A 17,803-nucleotide genomic window follows, 5' to 3' on the forward strand; every position below is an offset into this window, starting at 1 on the left:
CATAAGGACCTTGTGGAGTCCTGAAGACACAGGAGAGCTCAGGTCTAAAAAGACCCAGCTGGGCTTCCCTGGGCAGAGATCCCGTCATGCCTGGGGAGCTCACGCAGGGAATTCTGAAGAAGGTTCTGAGAGTATCATAGAAGGGAAGGAAGCCAGTGCGGAGAGGATGAGCTCCGCTGGGTCCCGTCATCTGATTGTCAGCACCTGAAAGACAGGGACCGCTTCGGGCTTTCTTTTTGTCCTCAGCACATAGTAGTAGCTTCATGACCTCAACATTTAAGTCACTTTTAAGAGCCAGGCACCTCAAAACAAAATAAGATCCTGCCATCCTCGATGAGAGCTGGAAGAGACCTTAGGGGCCATCACTTTCCAGCCCCTCTCATTTTTCAGATGGGGAAACTGAGGCCTAGAGAGCTTACATAGTCTCTGCCCTCAAGAAGCTTACATTCTGCTACACAGATGAGTAAATGCCAAATGAAGGAAGGAAGGGTGGGAGGACGGAAAATGTAGATAGATTAGCATAAATAAAAGACAAAGCAATGTTGGTGGGGCGTTGAGAGCAGGTATAGGCCTTGTATAGGTGGGGACAATTAAGGAGGTCTTAGAGGCCAGGATGCAGGGTTGCAGCCAGTTTGGCTCAGCTGGAGAGTTCATGAAAGGAATAGAAAGGGAGGCTGGACCCAGACCTGGGGGTGGGGGGCTTTATGCCAGCCAGAAGAGGACAGTGTCTCTGTAATGTCCCTCCAGGGGCTGTTCTGAGGTGCCCTGGGCACTAAGGGCCTTCTAACACCCACCTCCTCTCTTCGCTCCGGGGTCCAGAGGGGCCCCTGCCTCATCATCTCCTCCTGTTCTCTCCAGCCCCATGGCTTTATTCCCGGTACTAGAGAAGGAGAGGATATTCAAGATGGGAGCCCAGGCCTACAGGATCCCAGCCCTGCTCTACCTGGCCAAGCACCACACCTTCTTGGCATTTGCCGAGCAGAGGGCCAGCAAGAAAGATGAGCAGGCCAAAGAGCTCGTGCTACGCAGAGGGGAATACCAGGTGTCAACCCAGCTGGTGCAGGTAAGGAAGGCGGGACTCGGGTGAGCAGGAGCCAATGAGCGAGTCCCGGTGATGAGGAGGACACTGACATTTCTTACCTTGTGTGATGCCTGGGTTGTAGGGCAGCACACACCGCAGATACCAAGAAATCAGGGTGATGGACGAAGAAGCTGATGATTTATAGTAGGAAGGGGGTCCCCGAGGTCACATGGCATAGTCTACGGACAATGACACTTTGTACACAGGTTGTCTCCTCTAATAGCCCCTTGAGGGCAGGGACCCTGGGCACAAAACGGCTTTTAAGAAAGACCTAATTTCATGGCTCAGTGGATCGTAAGCTCCTAGAGGTCAGACACTGATTCTTTTTTGTCGGTTTCCATAGCCCAGAGCACAGTGTCCAGCAGGTAAACACTTCTTGGCTGACTGAAAGGTCAAGGGGGTGCAGCAGGCAATGCTGGCCTTCATCTTAAGAAGGGCATCATGTCCCAGGGAAGTCCCACTCACCTCTGCCCTGGCCAGACCACACGAGGAGTGGGGTGTTCAGTCTGGACAGTCACATTTTCAACATGGAGCAAGGCATCAGGAAAAGTGAAGCAGGGCCCTGAGTCTGTGTCCTGGGAAGTTCAAGGCCCTGGAGAAGAGTCAGGGGCAATGACATCTGTGTCCAAATATCTGAAGGGCTGCCATTAAGTAGGTGCTTGTATTCTTTACTTATTTTTACATGCACTTGATAAAAATCATAAGAAGAATAAAGTAAAGCCCGCATTTATGTAGCGCTTCAGGGATTCCAAAGGACCAAGCATATGCTCTCATTTGGTCCTCCCTATACTCTGGGACGTCGGTGCTTTTATGATCTCCATTTTAAAGATGAGAAAACAGGCTGAGAGGGGTTAAGTGATTCTCCCTGGGCACACAACTAAGTGTCCAGCTGTCCTGGCCTCTACCCGATGTGCCCCCTAACAGCCAAAGCAGGTGCTGCAAGAATTATGATCCTCATTTTATGGATGGATGGGAAAACAGGCTCAGGGAGGGAGAAGAGTGACTTGCCCAGGGTCACCAGCAGGATTCAAACCCAGCTCTCTCCTGCTTCTTTCCACTGCACCACATGGGGAGGAAGGACCGAGAACTGGATAGATGTTTGGTTTCTTATTGTCTTGTCCCTTCTGACAGTGGCAGGAGATGGAGGTGTTGAGCACAGCTCGGCTGGAGGGCCACCGGTCCATGAACCCCTGTCCTGTGTATGATGAGGCCACGGAGACCCTCTTTCTGCTCTTCCTCGCTGTCAAGGGCGAGGTCTCTGAGCAATTCCAGATCCACAACAAGGCCAATGCTGCGCGTCTGTGCTGCGTGACCAGCCAGAACTTGGGGAGGAGCTGGAGTCCCTGCTCAGACCTCACCCATTCTGCCATTGGGTCCTCCTACAACGACTGGGCCACTTTTGCCATCGGACCAGGCCACGGCCTGCAGCTACACAACTCTGGGCGTCTGCTGATTCCTGCCTACGCTTATCGGCTCCTTGAGACTCACAAGGAGCCCACTCCCTATGCCTTTTGCTTCTCCAGCGATGATCATGGCAAGACATGGAAAATGGGAAACTTTATAACTATGGAGAAGACGCTGGAGTCCCAAGTGGTGGAAGTGGGCAGCCATGGGCAGAGGTTCTTGTACTGTAACTCCAGAAGCACCCTTAGGAGGAGGGTCCAGGCGGTCAGCACCAATGATGGAATGGACTTCCAGGCTGCCCAACAGATCAGCAAACTGGTTGAACCATTAAATGGCTGTCAGGGAAGTGTGATTGGCTTCCCTGATCCCACCCCAAACTCTGTGGACACCTGGGTGCTTTACTCTCATCCCACAGACCCGTTGTACCGGAACAACTTGGGCGTGTATCTTAATAAGGATCCCTTAGACCCAGAAGGCTGGAGCAAGCCGGCCATGCTAGCAAGAGGCCCCTGTGCTTATTCAGACCTCCAGTACATGGGGCTGGGTGCTGATGGGTCACCCCAGTTTGGCTGTTTGTTTGAATGTAAACATTATGAGGAAATCCTTTTTGTCATGTTCACCCTCAAGCAAGCTTTTGGTTCCTGACTTCTCAAGGTATGCAAAAATTGATTCTGCTGCTCAGATTCACTTCTTTTCCTTTCTGAGTGATGGCTACAAGATGAATCACTGTCCTTTCTCTCTGGGGCTTAGGACTCAAGAGTCTTCTATGCCAATCTTTGGCTTCCTTCATTAAATTCCTCACACCTATCAGAGTGGCTAATGTGACAACAAAGGAAAATGTTGGATGCTGAAGGGGATGTGGGATGCTAATCCACTGTTTCTGGAGTTGTGAACCGAGCCAACCATTCTGGAGAGCAATTTGGAACTCTGACCAAAGGGCTAAAGAACTATGGATACCCTTTGATCCGGCAATACCACTGCTAGGTTTATATCCCAAAGACATCCCCCAAAAGAGAAAAAGATCTTTTCGTACAAAAATATTTATAACAGCTCTTTTTGTGGTAGCTAAGAATTGGACATCATAGGGATGCTCCTCAACTGGGGAATGGATAAACAAGTTATAGTAGAGAATTGTAATGGAATATTATTGTGCTATAAGAAATGACAAGCAGAATGATTTCAGAAAGGCCTGGAAAGACTTGTATGAACTGATGTATAGTGAAGAGAGCAGAACCAAGAGAACATTGTGCACAGAGACAGCAATATTGTTGGATGAAGAACTATGAATGATTTAACTATTCTCAACAATGCAATGATCCAAGACAATCCCAAAGGACTATTGATGAAGCATACTGACTCCAGAGAAAGAACTGATATCGATTGAACACAGACTGAAGCATGCTATTTTTCACTTTCTTTTTTTCTTTTATGCAAGTTTTCTTGCATAGGATGACTAATATGGTCATGTTTTACATGATTGCACATGAATAAACCATATCTGATGGCTTGCTGTCTCAGGCAGGGAGGAGGCGAGAGGTAAGGAGGGATAGAATTTGGAACTCAAAACTTTAAATAAAAATATTTATTATTTTAAAAAGCACGTGGTTATCCATGGCACCATCTGGCTACATTAGTACTCACCATAGGATTTCCTTCTTTCAGTCCTAAATGCTGCAGAGAAGCTTTTTAGAGGCAGGGCTTTAATCCTCATCTTCTAAGTTTTCTAGGGAATATTCCCTGGTGCAGGAGCAATAGGAGATGTTCGTGCCAGGGGGCCCATCTCCAGACACATGGCTTTGTCTGTCCTGTTTGTGCTCTTTCCCATGAATTACCTTTGCTCTGTAATTGAAACAGAAAAGGAGAATGGGCTGGTCCAAAAATAGGGATAAATGGAAAGACCTATGCTTGGACTCAAAAAAGTTGTCCCAAGAGCTGAGGAGACAAGGTAAGACAACAGTATGTCTGAAAATGATCTGGGGAGCTGAGTGGACTGTAAGCTCAATATAAGATAAGGCTATGAAAAGGCAGGCAAGAAAGTTCCCTTGGTCTCAGGCTCTGATATGAAAGAAGGGAGGTCCTAGTCCCTCTGGTAAGATCACACTGGGAGTTCAGCCCTGGGGGACACACTTTTAGGAAAGACACTGAATTGCTCCTAGAGAGAAGGCAACCAGGTTCATGAAAGGACTGGACCCCATGCCACATGAGGATCAGGTGAAGGAGCCAGGGAGAAGAGGAGACCAAGAAGGACCAGGATAGAAGTCTTCCAGCATGGGACAGTTTGCCTATGGAGGAAAGGCTCAATTTCCTCTTGTGGTCCCCACTGGGTAGACCCAGGAAGAGTGGCTACAATGAGCAGGGCCAGATTTAGGCTCTATGTTGGGACAAGCTTCCTAACATCCCAACAAGGAGAACTGTTCATGGATGGAATGAATTGCCCCCAAAGGCAAGGGGCTTGAAGGGTCCTTCAGGTAGAGGCTGGGTGGCCCCTTCCAGGGATGCTGTCAAGGGGGATGCTCAGCCAAATACAAGTTGGACTAAATGACCTTTGGGATCCCTCCCAACTCTGAAATAATCTGCATCTTTGATGCTAGGTGGGCTAAGCTATAAGTGATGAAGACACCTGACTACATTTACTGAGAGCATTCAGGGCTGTTAGTTGGAGGCACGAGTGACTTCTGTGGGTCCCCTGACATTTGTATTATCCTTGTCCCTGTCTCTTTGCATTCCCTCTCAGAGCTCACAGTCATCCCGGCTCGGATAGTTCTCACCAGACTAATGATATCTAAGATAGAGAGATGGGTGGTGTTTTCAGGTTAAAAAAATCCATGTTCCCATCTATCTGTCACATCTTGCCTTTCAGCCCACTGCAGCTCCTCTGCCCAGACAGAGTGGCACCCTGCGGATGAGACCACCAAAGAGCAGGCACTCTCCTCCCCAGGGGGAGAGCTTTACCCTCAGCTTTAGCATGCCACCCTAGAGCCAAGCTCTCCTGATTAGTGAATGAGTGGATGCGAACTTCTCAACCCACTATTTCTAACCAAAATAGGAGATTTCATCAGCGGGGGCGGGGGGGGGGCTCTTCTGGTATGAAAAGTCTCTCCATCTATGCTAAGACAATGGCCATGATGGCTTGGTTGGCCAGTGAGTGAGTGCAAACTCGCCTCAAGGACTTTTTATTTGGCTGACTCTGCTTCCCATCCATTCTCCTTGGGTAGCTTGCCATCTGCTCTTCCACCAAATCAGCCCTTCTCCCCCACTCCTCTCCGTTGGCATCAGGAATTGCTGCAACGTTAGCCTTGCTTCTGTCACCATCCCCATGACCCTTCCCTGGCCTCCCCCTATTAGAATGTAAGCTCCTTGAGGGCAGGGACTGTCTCACTCTTGTCTTTGTATCTCCAGCAACTAGCAGTGTGTCTGACACACAGTAAACATGAGGGCCAGCCCTATGTACTAATAGCTACCTGTTCTATAGTGGTTTAAGATTTATAAAGTGTCTTATTTGAGTCCCCACCACCACCCCTGTGAGATAAGTGATCTTATTATCACTTTTCAGATAGAGAAAGTAAGGTTAATTAAGTTAATTAACCTCAGAGAGATTAATTGACTAGCTCATCACATAGCTAGTAGGTATCAGAAGTGGGATTTGAGCTCTGGTCGCTACAATTTCAATTCTAAAGATTTCTCCAATATATCAGGCTTATTTTATTAAAAGAGTGGGCAGTGCCTGTAGGATGTGATAGGAGAAACACCCTGGGCACCCTTTTAATGCCAATTTCCTCCCTTTGGCTTGTTTCATTGCCGTGTCTCTGTTTCACCCAACTGGCCTGACATCTCCCCAATCCTAGCTGCTTCCTTGGTGTGGATGAGATGCAGGAATGTGATGGGGAGGGGACATTGGAAATCCAGTGGCTCTGGGCATGCTCCTACAAGGCACCATGAACCTAGCCCTGGGAGTGGTGCAGGGAGGATGGTAGGGGGTATTTAGTATCACAGTCTCCAGATCAGATGGGACCCCTGAAGTCTACACGTGACCAAGAACCCACCCCCCCTTGAATTTAGCAGTCAACTGGACATGGGTTCAAATCAGGTTTGCTATCTGAGTGACCTTGGGTAAGTGTTTTCAGTTCTCTGGGCCTCATCTGTAAAACGAACAGCTGAGACTAGATGACCTCTAAGGTTCTTCCAGCCTCCACAGCTATAGTCATCAAGCCTCTTCTTGAAGACCTCTGGTGATGAGGAATTCACACCATCATGAGAAGCCTGTTCCACTTTTGTGCCACCCTGGTTGGGCATCCCAGTCTTCTGCTTGGCTGCCTCTCTCACTCCCTCACTGATTCTGATGCTGCTCTTTGGCCTTCTGAGCAATGTTGGGTCCCTAGATCTCTCCCAACATAACTAGAAGCCCCTTCTGGTCATTGATGATCACTGATGACCACAGAGCCAACCTATCTGGCCTGTGACCCCAAAGAACATGAGGGTTTTCCTTTCATCGAACTTACATTTGCCTTAGGATGGGTCAGGTTCAATGAGAGGGAAGAGAAAAATCCAGTGGGGAGCTCGGGGTCATGATGAGCAGCAGGGGGTCAGGGAAGGATGGAATCAGGGCAGGGGCATGTCCAGGCCAGGTGCCTTATGGGGATCTCCCTGCATTGGAGGACCAGGAATGCACAAAGGGAGGACGAGACCCCCAAAGCAAAAAGGAACACTGCTCACTTTGTTAGTTTTCATAAGAATGATGAGCATTTATATAGCCCTGGAAGGGGCACGAAGTATGTTACAGCATTCGATCTTTTTTTATTCTGCCCTTAACAAACACCCCTGAAAAAGAGAGAACATTCCCAAGTGTGGAATAGGAAAGAAGGCTTGTAAATGAAACCAGGCATCTCTGTCATATGCAACTCACCTTTTAAAAGTCTATGATAAATCCGACACAACACGTTCAAAGATCTCCAGTTTGTGTTTTCCTCAGAACTGCCTTTGGTCTCTTTATGGGCATTCTCTCCTTTGATCCTCATAACTGACGCATGATGCAGAAACAGCCTGTTGGTGGTGGTGCTGTTCCCATTTCACAGATGGGAAAGCCAAGGTTTAGACAGCTGAAGTGATATGGCTTGCCTGGGGTTACCTAGGTTACCCACACCCAGGAAACATGCCAAGCTTGACACCTCCTCCATGCACTGCCCCCTCCCCACAATTAGAATGAGAGCTCCTGGAGAGCAGGGACTGCTGGTTCTTCCACTTGTGTTCCCAGAACTTAACACATAGTAAGTGCTTAATGAATGCCCTTTCCTGCTTCCTTCCTTCTTTCTCTCTTTTCTTTCTTCCTTTCTTCCTCCTTCCTTTCCTTGCTCTCTCCCTCCCTTCTTCCTTTCTGTCCATCCATCCTTCCTTCCTTCCTTCTTTTATTCATTCATTAGAGGTAGGGCTTGAACCCAAGTTTCCTTTCCTGACACTCAAATTGGCATTTTTTTCCTATTGTATCCTAAGGGCTAGTTCTCAGGCCAGGCCTTATACTACTTGACAGGTGTTAATAATAATAATAATAATTATTATTATTACTATTTTAACATTTAAAAAATTTTTGCAAAGCAGTGGGGGTTAAAATGATTTGCCCAGGGTCACACAGCTAGTAAGTGTCAAGTGTCTGAGGTCGGATTTGAACTCAGGTACTCCTGAATCCAGGGCTGATGCTTTCTCCACTGCACCACCTAGCTGCCCTTTATCATTATTATTTTTTAAACCCCAAACCACCGCCTTGTGACCTTGGGCAAATCATTTCCCTTCCCTGGGCCTCAGTTTCTTCCTCTAGTAAATGAGGGGTCTGAATTCTAAGGTCCCTACAGCTCTAGGTCTAGGATCTTTTCATCCCATGACATGTGGGTCTCAGTTTCCCCATGTGTAAAAGGGGGGGTCTAGGGGGCAGCTAGGTGGCACAGTGGATAGAGCACTGGCCCTGGAGTCAGGAGTACCTGAGTTCAAATCCGACCTCAGACACTTAATACTTACTAGCTGTGTGACCCTGGGCAAGTCACTTAACCCCAAATGCCTCACTAAAAAAAAAGGGGGGGGGTCTAGCTTTGATAGCTGCTGAGGTCCCTCATAGATCTAGCCCTCTAGTCCTATGAAGGTCATTCAGGTAACCAGAATGAAAGGAGGGAACAACTGGTCAGAAGCCTGTCACAGGGGAAGAAAAGCTGCACCTGTGGAGCCAAGGGGAGCAGCTGGTGAGTGAGTGCATGGGGGGTGGGGTGGGGGAGTGTACCATATAGCCCCATGATCAATGCCAGTTTTCGGGCAAGCTCCAAAGGAGGCACAGTTAGGCCTTCCTCCCAGACCCGCCTGCCTGATTGCTCTGCTCTAGGAGCTGGATTTCCTTGGACTCCGCAGAGGCAGGACTGAAACCCAGGCCTCCTTGGATTTGAGGCTGGCTGTCTGACTAGCATACCACACTGCCTTTGTATAGACTAAGTATTCCACTCACTGATGAGTGTTGTAAGTTCCTTAAGGGCAAGGTTGTTGTTCTTATCCTTGTGTCCCCAGTACCTAGACCATAGCCTGGCATATACTAGTTACTTTAAGGAAAAAAAAAAACACCCTTGCTGGGTTGAATTGACTTGAATACTAGAGAGAACAGGAGCTAAAAGGACCTTGGAAGTCACTTAGCCCAACCCTTCCATTTCATAATTGGGAAACAGAGAGGAAGTGAGCTGTCCAGGGTCATAGAGACCCTGGATTGACATCGGATCCAGGAAGCTGATGGGCAGCATCTCCTATGCCATTCCACCAGATATCTGGCCACATTCATGGCCCCCAGTTGCTCTCCTCTCCCCAATGGACTCTTGCCCCACATTTAAGAGACTGGATCCTGGTAACCCCAAGATAAGGGATTTGCCAATGCTCAGTTCTCAGTCTGGGGACTTCTTGTCTCCAGCCATCTGTATTGGGGAAGGCACCATGCTGGGTGGTAGGTGCACATCTCTGCCATGCCTTCCTGATGACCACAGAACGGAGAGGTTTCTGTGTTCTAATCTCTGCCTTCCCTGTGGAATTCAGACCTAGAACCCTCCCTCCCCCAGGGAGATAAAGTTCAAAGCTTCTATACCAACCATGACAACTTGCTGAGCGGGGTGCCAACTTGGGGAGGACAGGTGCCCCAGAACTTGGAATTTTTTCCCTACAGATGGCATCTCTGGCATTCCCACCACACTCACCAAAGTTCCACCAGTAAAATATTACTTGTTTCCCAGAAGCATTGGAGGCCACATGGTCATAGGTCTATGGTCATAGGTTATAGGTCTATAAGCCAGAAGGGACCTTAGAGGCCGGCTAGTCTAACCCCCTCCTTTTACAGATAGGCAAACTGAGGCCTGGGGAGTAGAAAGGACTTCTCCAAGATGACAAAGGTAGTAAAAAGTAGAAGTGTGCTTCTGACCCAGTCCCTTTGTTGGAGTCCATTTGAATCCTTCGCCCATGAGATGGTTCAGGTCTCTCCAGGCGCCCACTTCCTCGAGGGTGAGACTGGCCCATGCTCCCAGGCAAGAGCTCGAACAACCCACTGTAGGGTCAATTCTGATGAGATCATCTCGGGCTGGACAATCTATGTAAAGGACACATGTGACCACAGCCTTAAGAGACAACCTGGCACTGAGGAGGGAGAGCTTGAATAGAGGTCAGGAAGATGAGTTCCAATCCTGCCCTGGACCCTTGTGAGCTGTGTGATCGGAGAGCTTCACTCTCCTCATCTGTCAAATGAAGAGTTGACCCAGATGGCCTCAGAGATAGCTTCTCACTCTTCTGGGAGGATTCTATGATCCTCTAGCCATTCAAAGACAAGCATGTCTTTAAAAATAACGGGAGCTGTTCTTATTAATAGCATTGTTGTTGTTATTGTTATTGACTGGATCTCTGATTTCTCTGGTGTATCTTTCTTCTTCTTCTTGTTACCATTCTGTGACCTGGAGAACATACAGGTGCCTAGCAGAGGTGGCCAACAGTGACCTGCGGCCATCCTGAGTACAGCCTAAACCATGTTAAATGTATTAGGGGAATATTTAACAAAATAAATACAAATACAACATATAACATTATATTTTAAAACTAAATCAAATGCAGCCCACAGGGATTAGTGGCCGTTGTTTCTTTTCTTTTCTTTCTTTTTTTTTTTGTGGGGCAATGGGGGTTAAGTGACTTGCCCAGGGTCACACAGCTAGTAAGTGTCAAGTGTCTGAGGTGAGATTTGAACTCAGGTCCTCCTGAATCCAGGGCCAGTGCTTTATCCACTGTGCCACCTAGCTGCCCTGGCCCTTGTTTCTTTTGGAGTTTGACACTGGTCAAATGTATTATGCAGAATGTATTAGACTTATTCTTGTGCTCCCTGTGGCGTCCCATCCATCCACTAGGAGGCGAGCACAGCTCACCTCATACTGCCCCAGAGAGTGATAGGAGCCCAGAGGATGTGTGTTTGCTGACCCTGCCCCGGGCGACTTTTGGCAAAGGAGCCCTGCCCAGGGTCCAGGGTCCAGGGCCCAGGGGACCAAGCCCCCAGAAGGTGGCCTTCACCCACACGTCCTGTAGGGTCCCATTTGCTGAGCCAGGAAGGGCAAAAGAGGCTTGGAAGAGGAGGGAATGGCTGGCCATGGTTATGAGCTAGGAGGTCCAGGACATACGGATGGAGCGGGCTCTGCATCAGCTCTCCTCCAATATGGAGAACCCAGGAACTGTTCTAGGATCTGTGGCAGCTGGCAAAACATCGCAGGCTCTCCATCATCAGGGGAACGTTCTGAAATGTGCTGCTGAGCCATGTTCTTCTCAAGCACAAACTCAATGACTCATTGATTCCCTCCTCATGTATCCATTCATCACATCTACTAAGCTCTTTCTGTAGCACAGAATTGCAGACTGAATGTTGGATTGTGAGTAGATGGAAGCTCTTTGAAGGCAGGGGCTGCTTCCTTTGTGTCTTTGTATGCCCAGAACCTAGCACAGAGCCTGGAACATGGTAGATGCTTCATGAATCCTTGGCTCTGCTTACTTCATTTTGCATCAGTTCATGGAAGTATCTGGGCTTCTCCAACTTCATCAAGTTCATCATTCTGACAGTGCAATGATATCTTATGACATCCAGGTACCTCAGGCTTTGTTCAGCCACTTCCCAATATGTGGGCATCCCCTTGGTTTCCAGTTCTTTGATGTCACAAAAAGAAAGCTCTGAGGATGCAAGTTGAATTGCTGGTGCCAATCGACATTGGTAGAGGGGATTCCCTTACAGGGAGCTCCCTTTTGTTGGCTAGTTTCCACACTGGGAGTTTTTATCAGTCTCCCAGGGAAACCAATAAAATCACAGGTCTGGCTTTCTACAAAATGAAGAAAAATGTTTGCTATGACACTGCATTTGAAAATAAAAATAACATCCCAGAATTGAATTGCATTGAAAATGTCATGGGAGTTCTCTGCTTCCCCCCTCCAAAATCAGGTAGACTTGAGCATCTGGTGTTTCCAGTCATGGCGCCCACCCAAGCCTGGGGGTGGAGTGAATGGCTACTTGTGGAGATGTTCATCTGTTTTAGACTTTTGTAGGCAAGAGCCTCGTTGCCCGTGGTTACGTGTGTCATAGGCGGTTGGGTGGCACAATGGATAGAACAGATAAATCATGAGACTTGGGATCAGTAGAGACCTGAATTCAAATCTTGTCCCAGACACTTACCACCTGCATAACTCTGGACAAGTCACTTAACCACTCTCAGCCTCAGTCTCCTCATTCATAAAATTAGGGCATTGGACTCAGTCACCTTAAAGGTCCCTTCCAGCTGTGGTCTAAGATACGAATGCTGAGGCTGTGCTGTTATTTGAAACTCAATTTACAAAAGGAGAGGATCTCACTGTAGTTGTGAACCAGTCCTTTAGACCCATGTCAGGGAAGACAACATATACAGGGATAAGTGTACTGGACTGGGAATCAGGAGGCCTGCGTGTTCCTCCTGGCTCTGGTACTCACAGTCTCAACTAGGAATTTTGGAGCTGGGGGTAAACATCATGAAATGGGGGTGGATGGTTGAGGGAGAAACATCAGGAGGGCTGCAGGGGGGAACAGGAGAAGCTTACCTGGGGTCCAGCCTCAGAGTGGAGGGAAGAAGAGCACCAGAGTAAACTGCAAAGTCTCTATGCTGATGAAGGCATAACTAGGGTGGGGCAATCACAACCTTGTCCAATATTTAGAATGCTGTGAGTGCCCTTTGACTATTAGCACCCAGGAGCAGAGTTCTGATTATCTGACACTAGTTATGCCTTTCTGCCACTAACAAACCGTGTGACCTTAGGTAAGCCTCTTTACCTCTACGGGTCTCAGTTTCCCCATCTGTAAAATGCTGAAGTTGAACCGAATGACCTCTAAGGTCCCTTCCAGATCAAAACCCTATGATCTGAAAATGATTTTCAGAATTAGTTGAAGGGAAAAAGGCTCAAAACAAGGAGACTAATGAGGAGGCTTTTGTTCCAGTCCAGAGCTGAGGTGACATTTTGGATCCATCTAAAATATGTTATATTTCCACTATTTCAGCTTCTTTCATGGGAGTATGGTGCCCCATTGCCTCCAGGACAAAGCACAAATGCCTTAGATTGGCATTCAAGGCCAAATGTGATGACAATACATCCTCAACCTATCTTCCCAGCTTCATTTCCCATAACTCTTCTTCAAACACTTCACATTCTAGCCCAACTGCACTGCTGGTTCTTCCTTGATCTCAGCAACCCATCTCCCACCTCTCTCTATTTACATAGGCTGCCTTTCTTTTTGTAGGGCAATGAGGGTTAAGTGACTTGCCCAGGGTCACACAGCTAGTAAGTGTCAAGTGTCTGAGGTCAGATTTGAACTCAGGTTCTCCTGAATCCAAGGTTGGTGCTTTATCCACTGTGCCACCCAGCTGCCCTCTATAGGCTGCCCTATAGGCTGTTCAGTCATGTCTGACTCTTCATGATCCATTTAGGGTTTTCTTGGCAAATATACTGGAGTGTTTTTTAATTTCCTTCTCCAGCTCATTTTACAGATGAGGAAACTGAGGCAAACAGGGTTGAGTGACTTGCCCAGGGTCACACAGCTAGGAAGTGTCTGAGGTAGATTTTAACTCAGGTCTTCCTAACTCCAGATGCAGCACTGTATTCACTGCACCATCTCTCTGACTACCATGCCTGGAATGCATTCCCTCCTCACCTCTGCCTCTCAGAAGCCTTCTTCTTTCAAGATATAGCTCAACTCCTCCCACAAACCTCCCTTGATTCCACTCTTCCATCCCCAGCTGTAAATGTTCTCTCCCTCCTCAAATTTCCCCGGAGTTCTTTGTCTGGACTTCTTTATTCCTTGTAGCATACTCATAGCATTCCCTAAGTGGGATCAGTCAACCAAAAAGCATTTATTAAGCAACTACTTTGTGCTTAATAACCATGCTAGGCACTGAGAATCCAAAGACAAAAGCTGAAACAGTACCTGCCCTTAAGAAGCTCTACAGAGGAGACAATATGTCCATACATACATATAGATATATAAATATACACATATGTACTAAATAAATACAGCATAATTTGGGGGGAGGTACTAGTAGGAGGGGGGATCAGCAAAGACTTCACGTATGATGTACACTTTGAGGACAGGGATTGTATCCTTTTTGTCTTTAAACTCAAACCATCTAAGTGCTTGGCACATAGTAGGTGCCTGATGAAGATTTTGTTCTTGCTGGTGGTGGCAAGGAGATTCTGAAGGTGCCAGAGATGGGAGTGAGGACTGGCAGTAAGTAGGAGGGTAAAGAGCAGAGGCCTGGAGACACTGGGAAGATAAAAACTGGTTGTTGATACAGAATGGGAGAAGCTCATACTCATCTAATTGGAAGTGAATCCACCTGTTAGAATCAGGGAAGGGGAGAGGAGGAGGAAGACTTGGCAAAAAAAAAAATAGAAGAAACATATGAATGGGTGATGTTCACAAGGGGATGTCATCCGTGCTGCCGATGGACAGAATAAAACAGAATGTTAGAGTTGGGAAGGACCTTGGAGAGCATCTTATCCAACCCGCTCTGTTTCCCTAGGGAAGAATCTGAAGTCCCCAGAGGGTAATGAGCTCCTGGGGAAGCCGCCGAGGGCAAGGGGCCCCTGCTTGATCCATGGTTGGTTTGTCTGCCAAGAGTCCCACAGTAGCTCTGTTCACTGAGAACATTTGCATCACACGGCTGACAACAATCGCACACTTTCCTGTGAGGGTCTGGCTCTTTCCCTCAGCTTTTCTGAGGATGAGAGGAGACTGTAATATTGTTCCCCTGCTTCTAGGAAGGACTGTGCCGAAATGAGCCCGACATGAAATCAACAGACTCAACAATCACTCTTTTAAATTCCATAGGCCACCCCATAACCAGGTGGTACTGCTACAATGAACTATTAACCAGTTTCTCCTAATGTCTAACCTAAGCATCTCCTATTGTGATGTAAACTCAATCGTTTCTACTCTATCTGAAGAGAAAGCAGAAGAAACCCCACTTGCTGGTGCATCTTTGATACCCACATAATATCCTCCAAGACCATTACTGAGTGCCTATGAATCCATACTCTGTCACTTAGCACCCGTGTGACCTTGGGCAAGTCACCTAACTTATCTGGGACTCAGTTTTCTCATCTGTGAAGTGAGTTGGTTGGATTAAGTGACCTCGAAGCTCCCTTCCAGGTCTCAATCTATGGCTTTGCAACATAATAAGGTTGGACTAGATGATCTGTAGGATGCCTTCCAGTTGTAAATCTATCATCTCCTGATCCCAGGCCCACTCTCTTGGCAGCCTCCAATGACAACATTGTCAATTACAGGAGGTGATGGAACTTTTCTGAACTATTGAAAACACAACATCCGTCTTAACTTGATCTGCTCCTCAGCAGGGCTAGGTCAGTGTCCAAAACTCCCTCTAGTGGCTGGAAGCCTGCACTGAGTACCTGACCTATTGGAGCGATTTTGACAAAGGTAAAGAAAGAACATTTTGATGGAAACTTTGTTGGTGAAAAAGACAGTTTTGTTAACCAAATGAGAGCAGCCCGCTATTTCTGTTGACTAGTGCTCTTCCCCTCTGAAGTCCCAGGCCAATGGTATGGTCTCCCTAAGGTACTACTTCCACTTCCTCACCAGAGTTCTGGTTGGGTGAGTCAAGTGACTTGTGTTTGAATAATCTCTGACACTTAACTAGCCATGAAACCCTGGGCAAGGAGGGGGTCCGAGTCTAAGCCTGTTTCCTCTTGTATCAAACGAGGACAATAACACTCGTGCCGTCTATTCACATGGGTGTTTTAAATAATGACCTTTGCAATCTAAAAACATTACAAAAGTGGGAATTATTGCAAATTGTTGGACATCAGAAATTGAGGTGGAGATTTAGTGATGTTCTGTGCACCCGTGCTTCTCCTGGCTTGTCATGGATAAGCTCATGATGAAGTGGAAGGAATGTTGGATTCGGAACCAAAGAGCCTGTGTTCAAATTCCCCTCTGCCACTTTCTACCTGGGAGAACTTATGCATATCTCTTCTCCCTGGGCCTCAGTTTTCCCATCTGTAAAATGAGGGGATTGGGCTAAATGGCTTCAGAGATGGCTTCCAACTCTAGGTCTATGATCCAATAATCCTGAACAAAGGCTGGGCCAAGTGTGAGGGAGGAGTCCTCTCTCCCCCAGTCTAAAAAACAACGCATGCCTCTCTACCCAACTGGATATATGGGGAAAGACCAGAGATGGCTTCATGTGGAGAATGGAGACGCTTGCTCTAGAAGGTCACAGCTGCCTTATCCCAGTGAGAAGGAAGATGCAAGAACCAGATGTTTGGAGATGTCAGAAGTAGAAAGGAAGAGGTACCCAGAGCTGAGTGCAGGGACCGTCTTTTGCCTTTCTTTGTAGCCCCAGAATTTAGCACAGTGCTTGGCTCATAGCAGGTGCTTAATGAACACTAGTCGACTGATAACTACTGTATACAAGGAAGCAAAGTAGGGACTGGATACAAAAATACATGATGCAGTCTCTGTCTTCAAGGAACTATGTTTTCCTGGAGGTGGAAGAGAGATGAGTAAATACGTGGCAAACTTTGGGAGGAAAGAACATTTAATGATAAGGGAAAACCAGAAAAGGCTTCTAGGAGGAGGTGGTGGCATCTGAGCTGAGCCTTGACAGAAGATACAAATTCTGAAAGACAGAAACGGGAAGGGAGTGAATTGCATGCACGTGAAATAATGGTGGAAAGGCAGATTAGAGCCAGACTATAGGAAGGACAGGCTAAAGAACTTGTATTGAAATATTTCTAGCAGCTCTTTTTGTGGTGGCTAAGAATTGGCAATCAAAGGAATGCCCATCCATTGGGGAATGGCTAAACAAGCTGTGGTCTATGATGGTGATGGAATATTATTGTGCTATAAGAAATGACAAGCAGGGTGATTTCAGAAAGGCCTGGAAAGACTCATATGAACTGATGCATAGTGAAGTGAGCAGAACCAAGAGAACATTGTGCACAGAGGCAGTGACATTGTTTGATGAAGAACTGTGAATGACTTAACTATTCTCAACAATGCAATGATACAAGACAATCCCAAAGGACTATTGATGAAGCAGACTATCCACCTCCAAAGAAAGAACAGATATTGAAAGCATGCTATTTTTCACTTTCTTTCATTTTTTCTTTTATTCAAGTTATCTTGTACAAAATGACTCATATGGAAATGTTTTATATAATTGTACATGGATAACCCACATCTGATTGCTTACCACCTCAGGGAGAGGGAAGGGGAAGGAGGGAATGAGGGATAAAATTTAGAATTTAAAACTGTAAGTAAAAATGTTTATTATTTTTTAAAAATAAAGAACTTGTATTTTATCTTAAAGGCAATAGGGTCCTAGTTCTAGAGCTGGAAGGGACCTCAGACTCAGAAGTGGGAGATGGGAGAGTCTACTGAAGGTTCTTTAAGGACAGAGAGACCTGCACATTTGTAGGCATCAGAGAAGGAGCCAGTGGATAAGGAGAAGCAAAGGATAAGAAGTGGGAGGATGATCGAAGCTCCCAGAGGAGATGGAGGATGGAAGGCACAGGTGCACGGGATGGCATTGGCCGGTAGAAGAGCCACTTCTCCTTAGAGACTAGACCGAAGGAAAGAATGTGAAAGAACACAATAGTTTTGAATTATGAAGGAGGGGAGAAGGTGGAGCTCAGGCTGATGGTCTACATAGTCTCATTCTAGTAGGAGGTGTGGTTCTCTGCTAAGAATGAATGACCTGGGGCAGCCAGGTGCACAGTGCATAGAGCACCGGCCTGGATTCA

General features: G+C 47.1%; 1 protein-coding gene across 1 annotated transcript; it reads left to right on the plus strand.

The window, feature by feature from the left end:
- The first annotated feature begins 856 nt into the window (after nucleotides 1–856).
- Nucleotides 857–3,130, plus strand: NEU2 (neuraminidase 2). The gene is made up of 2 exons (XM_043964637.1): nucleotides 857–1,063; nucleotides 2,213–3,130. The coding sequence occupies exons 1-2, from the start codon at nucleotides 863–865 to the stop codon at nucleotides 3,128–3,130; spliced, it is 1,119 nt and encodes a 372-aa protein (XP_043820572.1). The 5' UTR covers nucleotides 857–862.
- The last annotated feature ends 14,673 nt before the right edge of the window (nucleotides 3,131–17,803 follow it).

Source organism: Dromiciops gliroides, chromosome 4 (assembly GCF_019393635.1).
Source record: "Dromiciops gliroides isolate mDroGli1 chromosome 4, mDroGli1.pri, whole genome shotgun sequence".
NCBI lineage: Eukaryota > Metazoa > Chordata > Mammalia > Microbiotheria > Microbiotheriidae > Dromiciops > Dromiciops gliroides.

Coding starts and splice junctions, on each gene's coding strand:
- NEU2 (XM_043964637.1), top strand. CDS start 863: ATGGCTTTATTCCCGGTACTAGAGAAGGAGAGGATATTCAAGATGGGA. Junction 1,064..2,212: donor TGTCAACCCAGCTGGTGCAG/GTAAGGAAGGCG, acceptor CCCTTCTGACAG/TGGCAGGAGATGGAGGTGTT.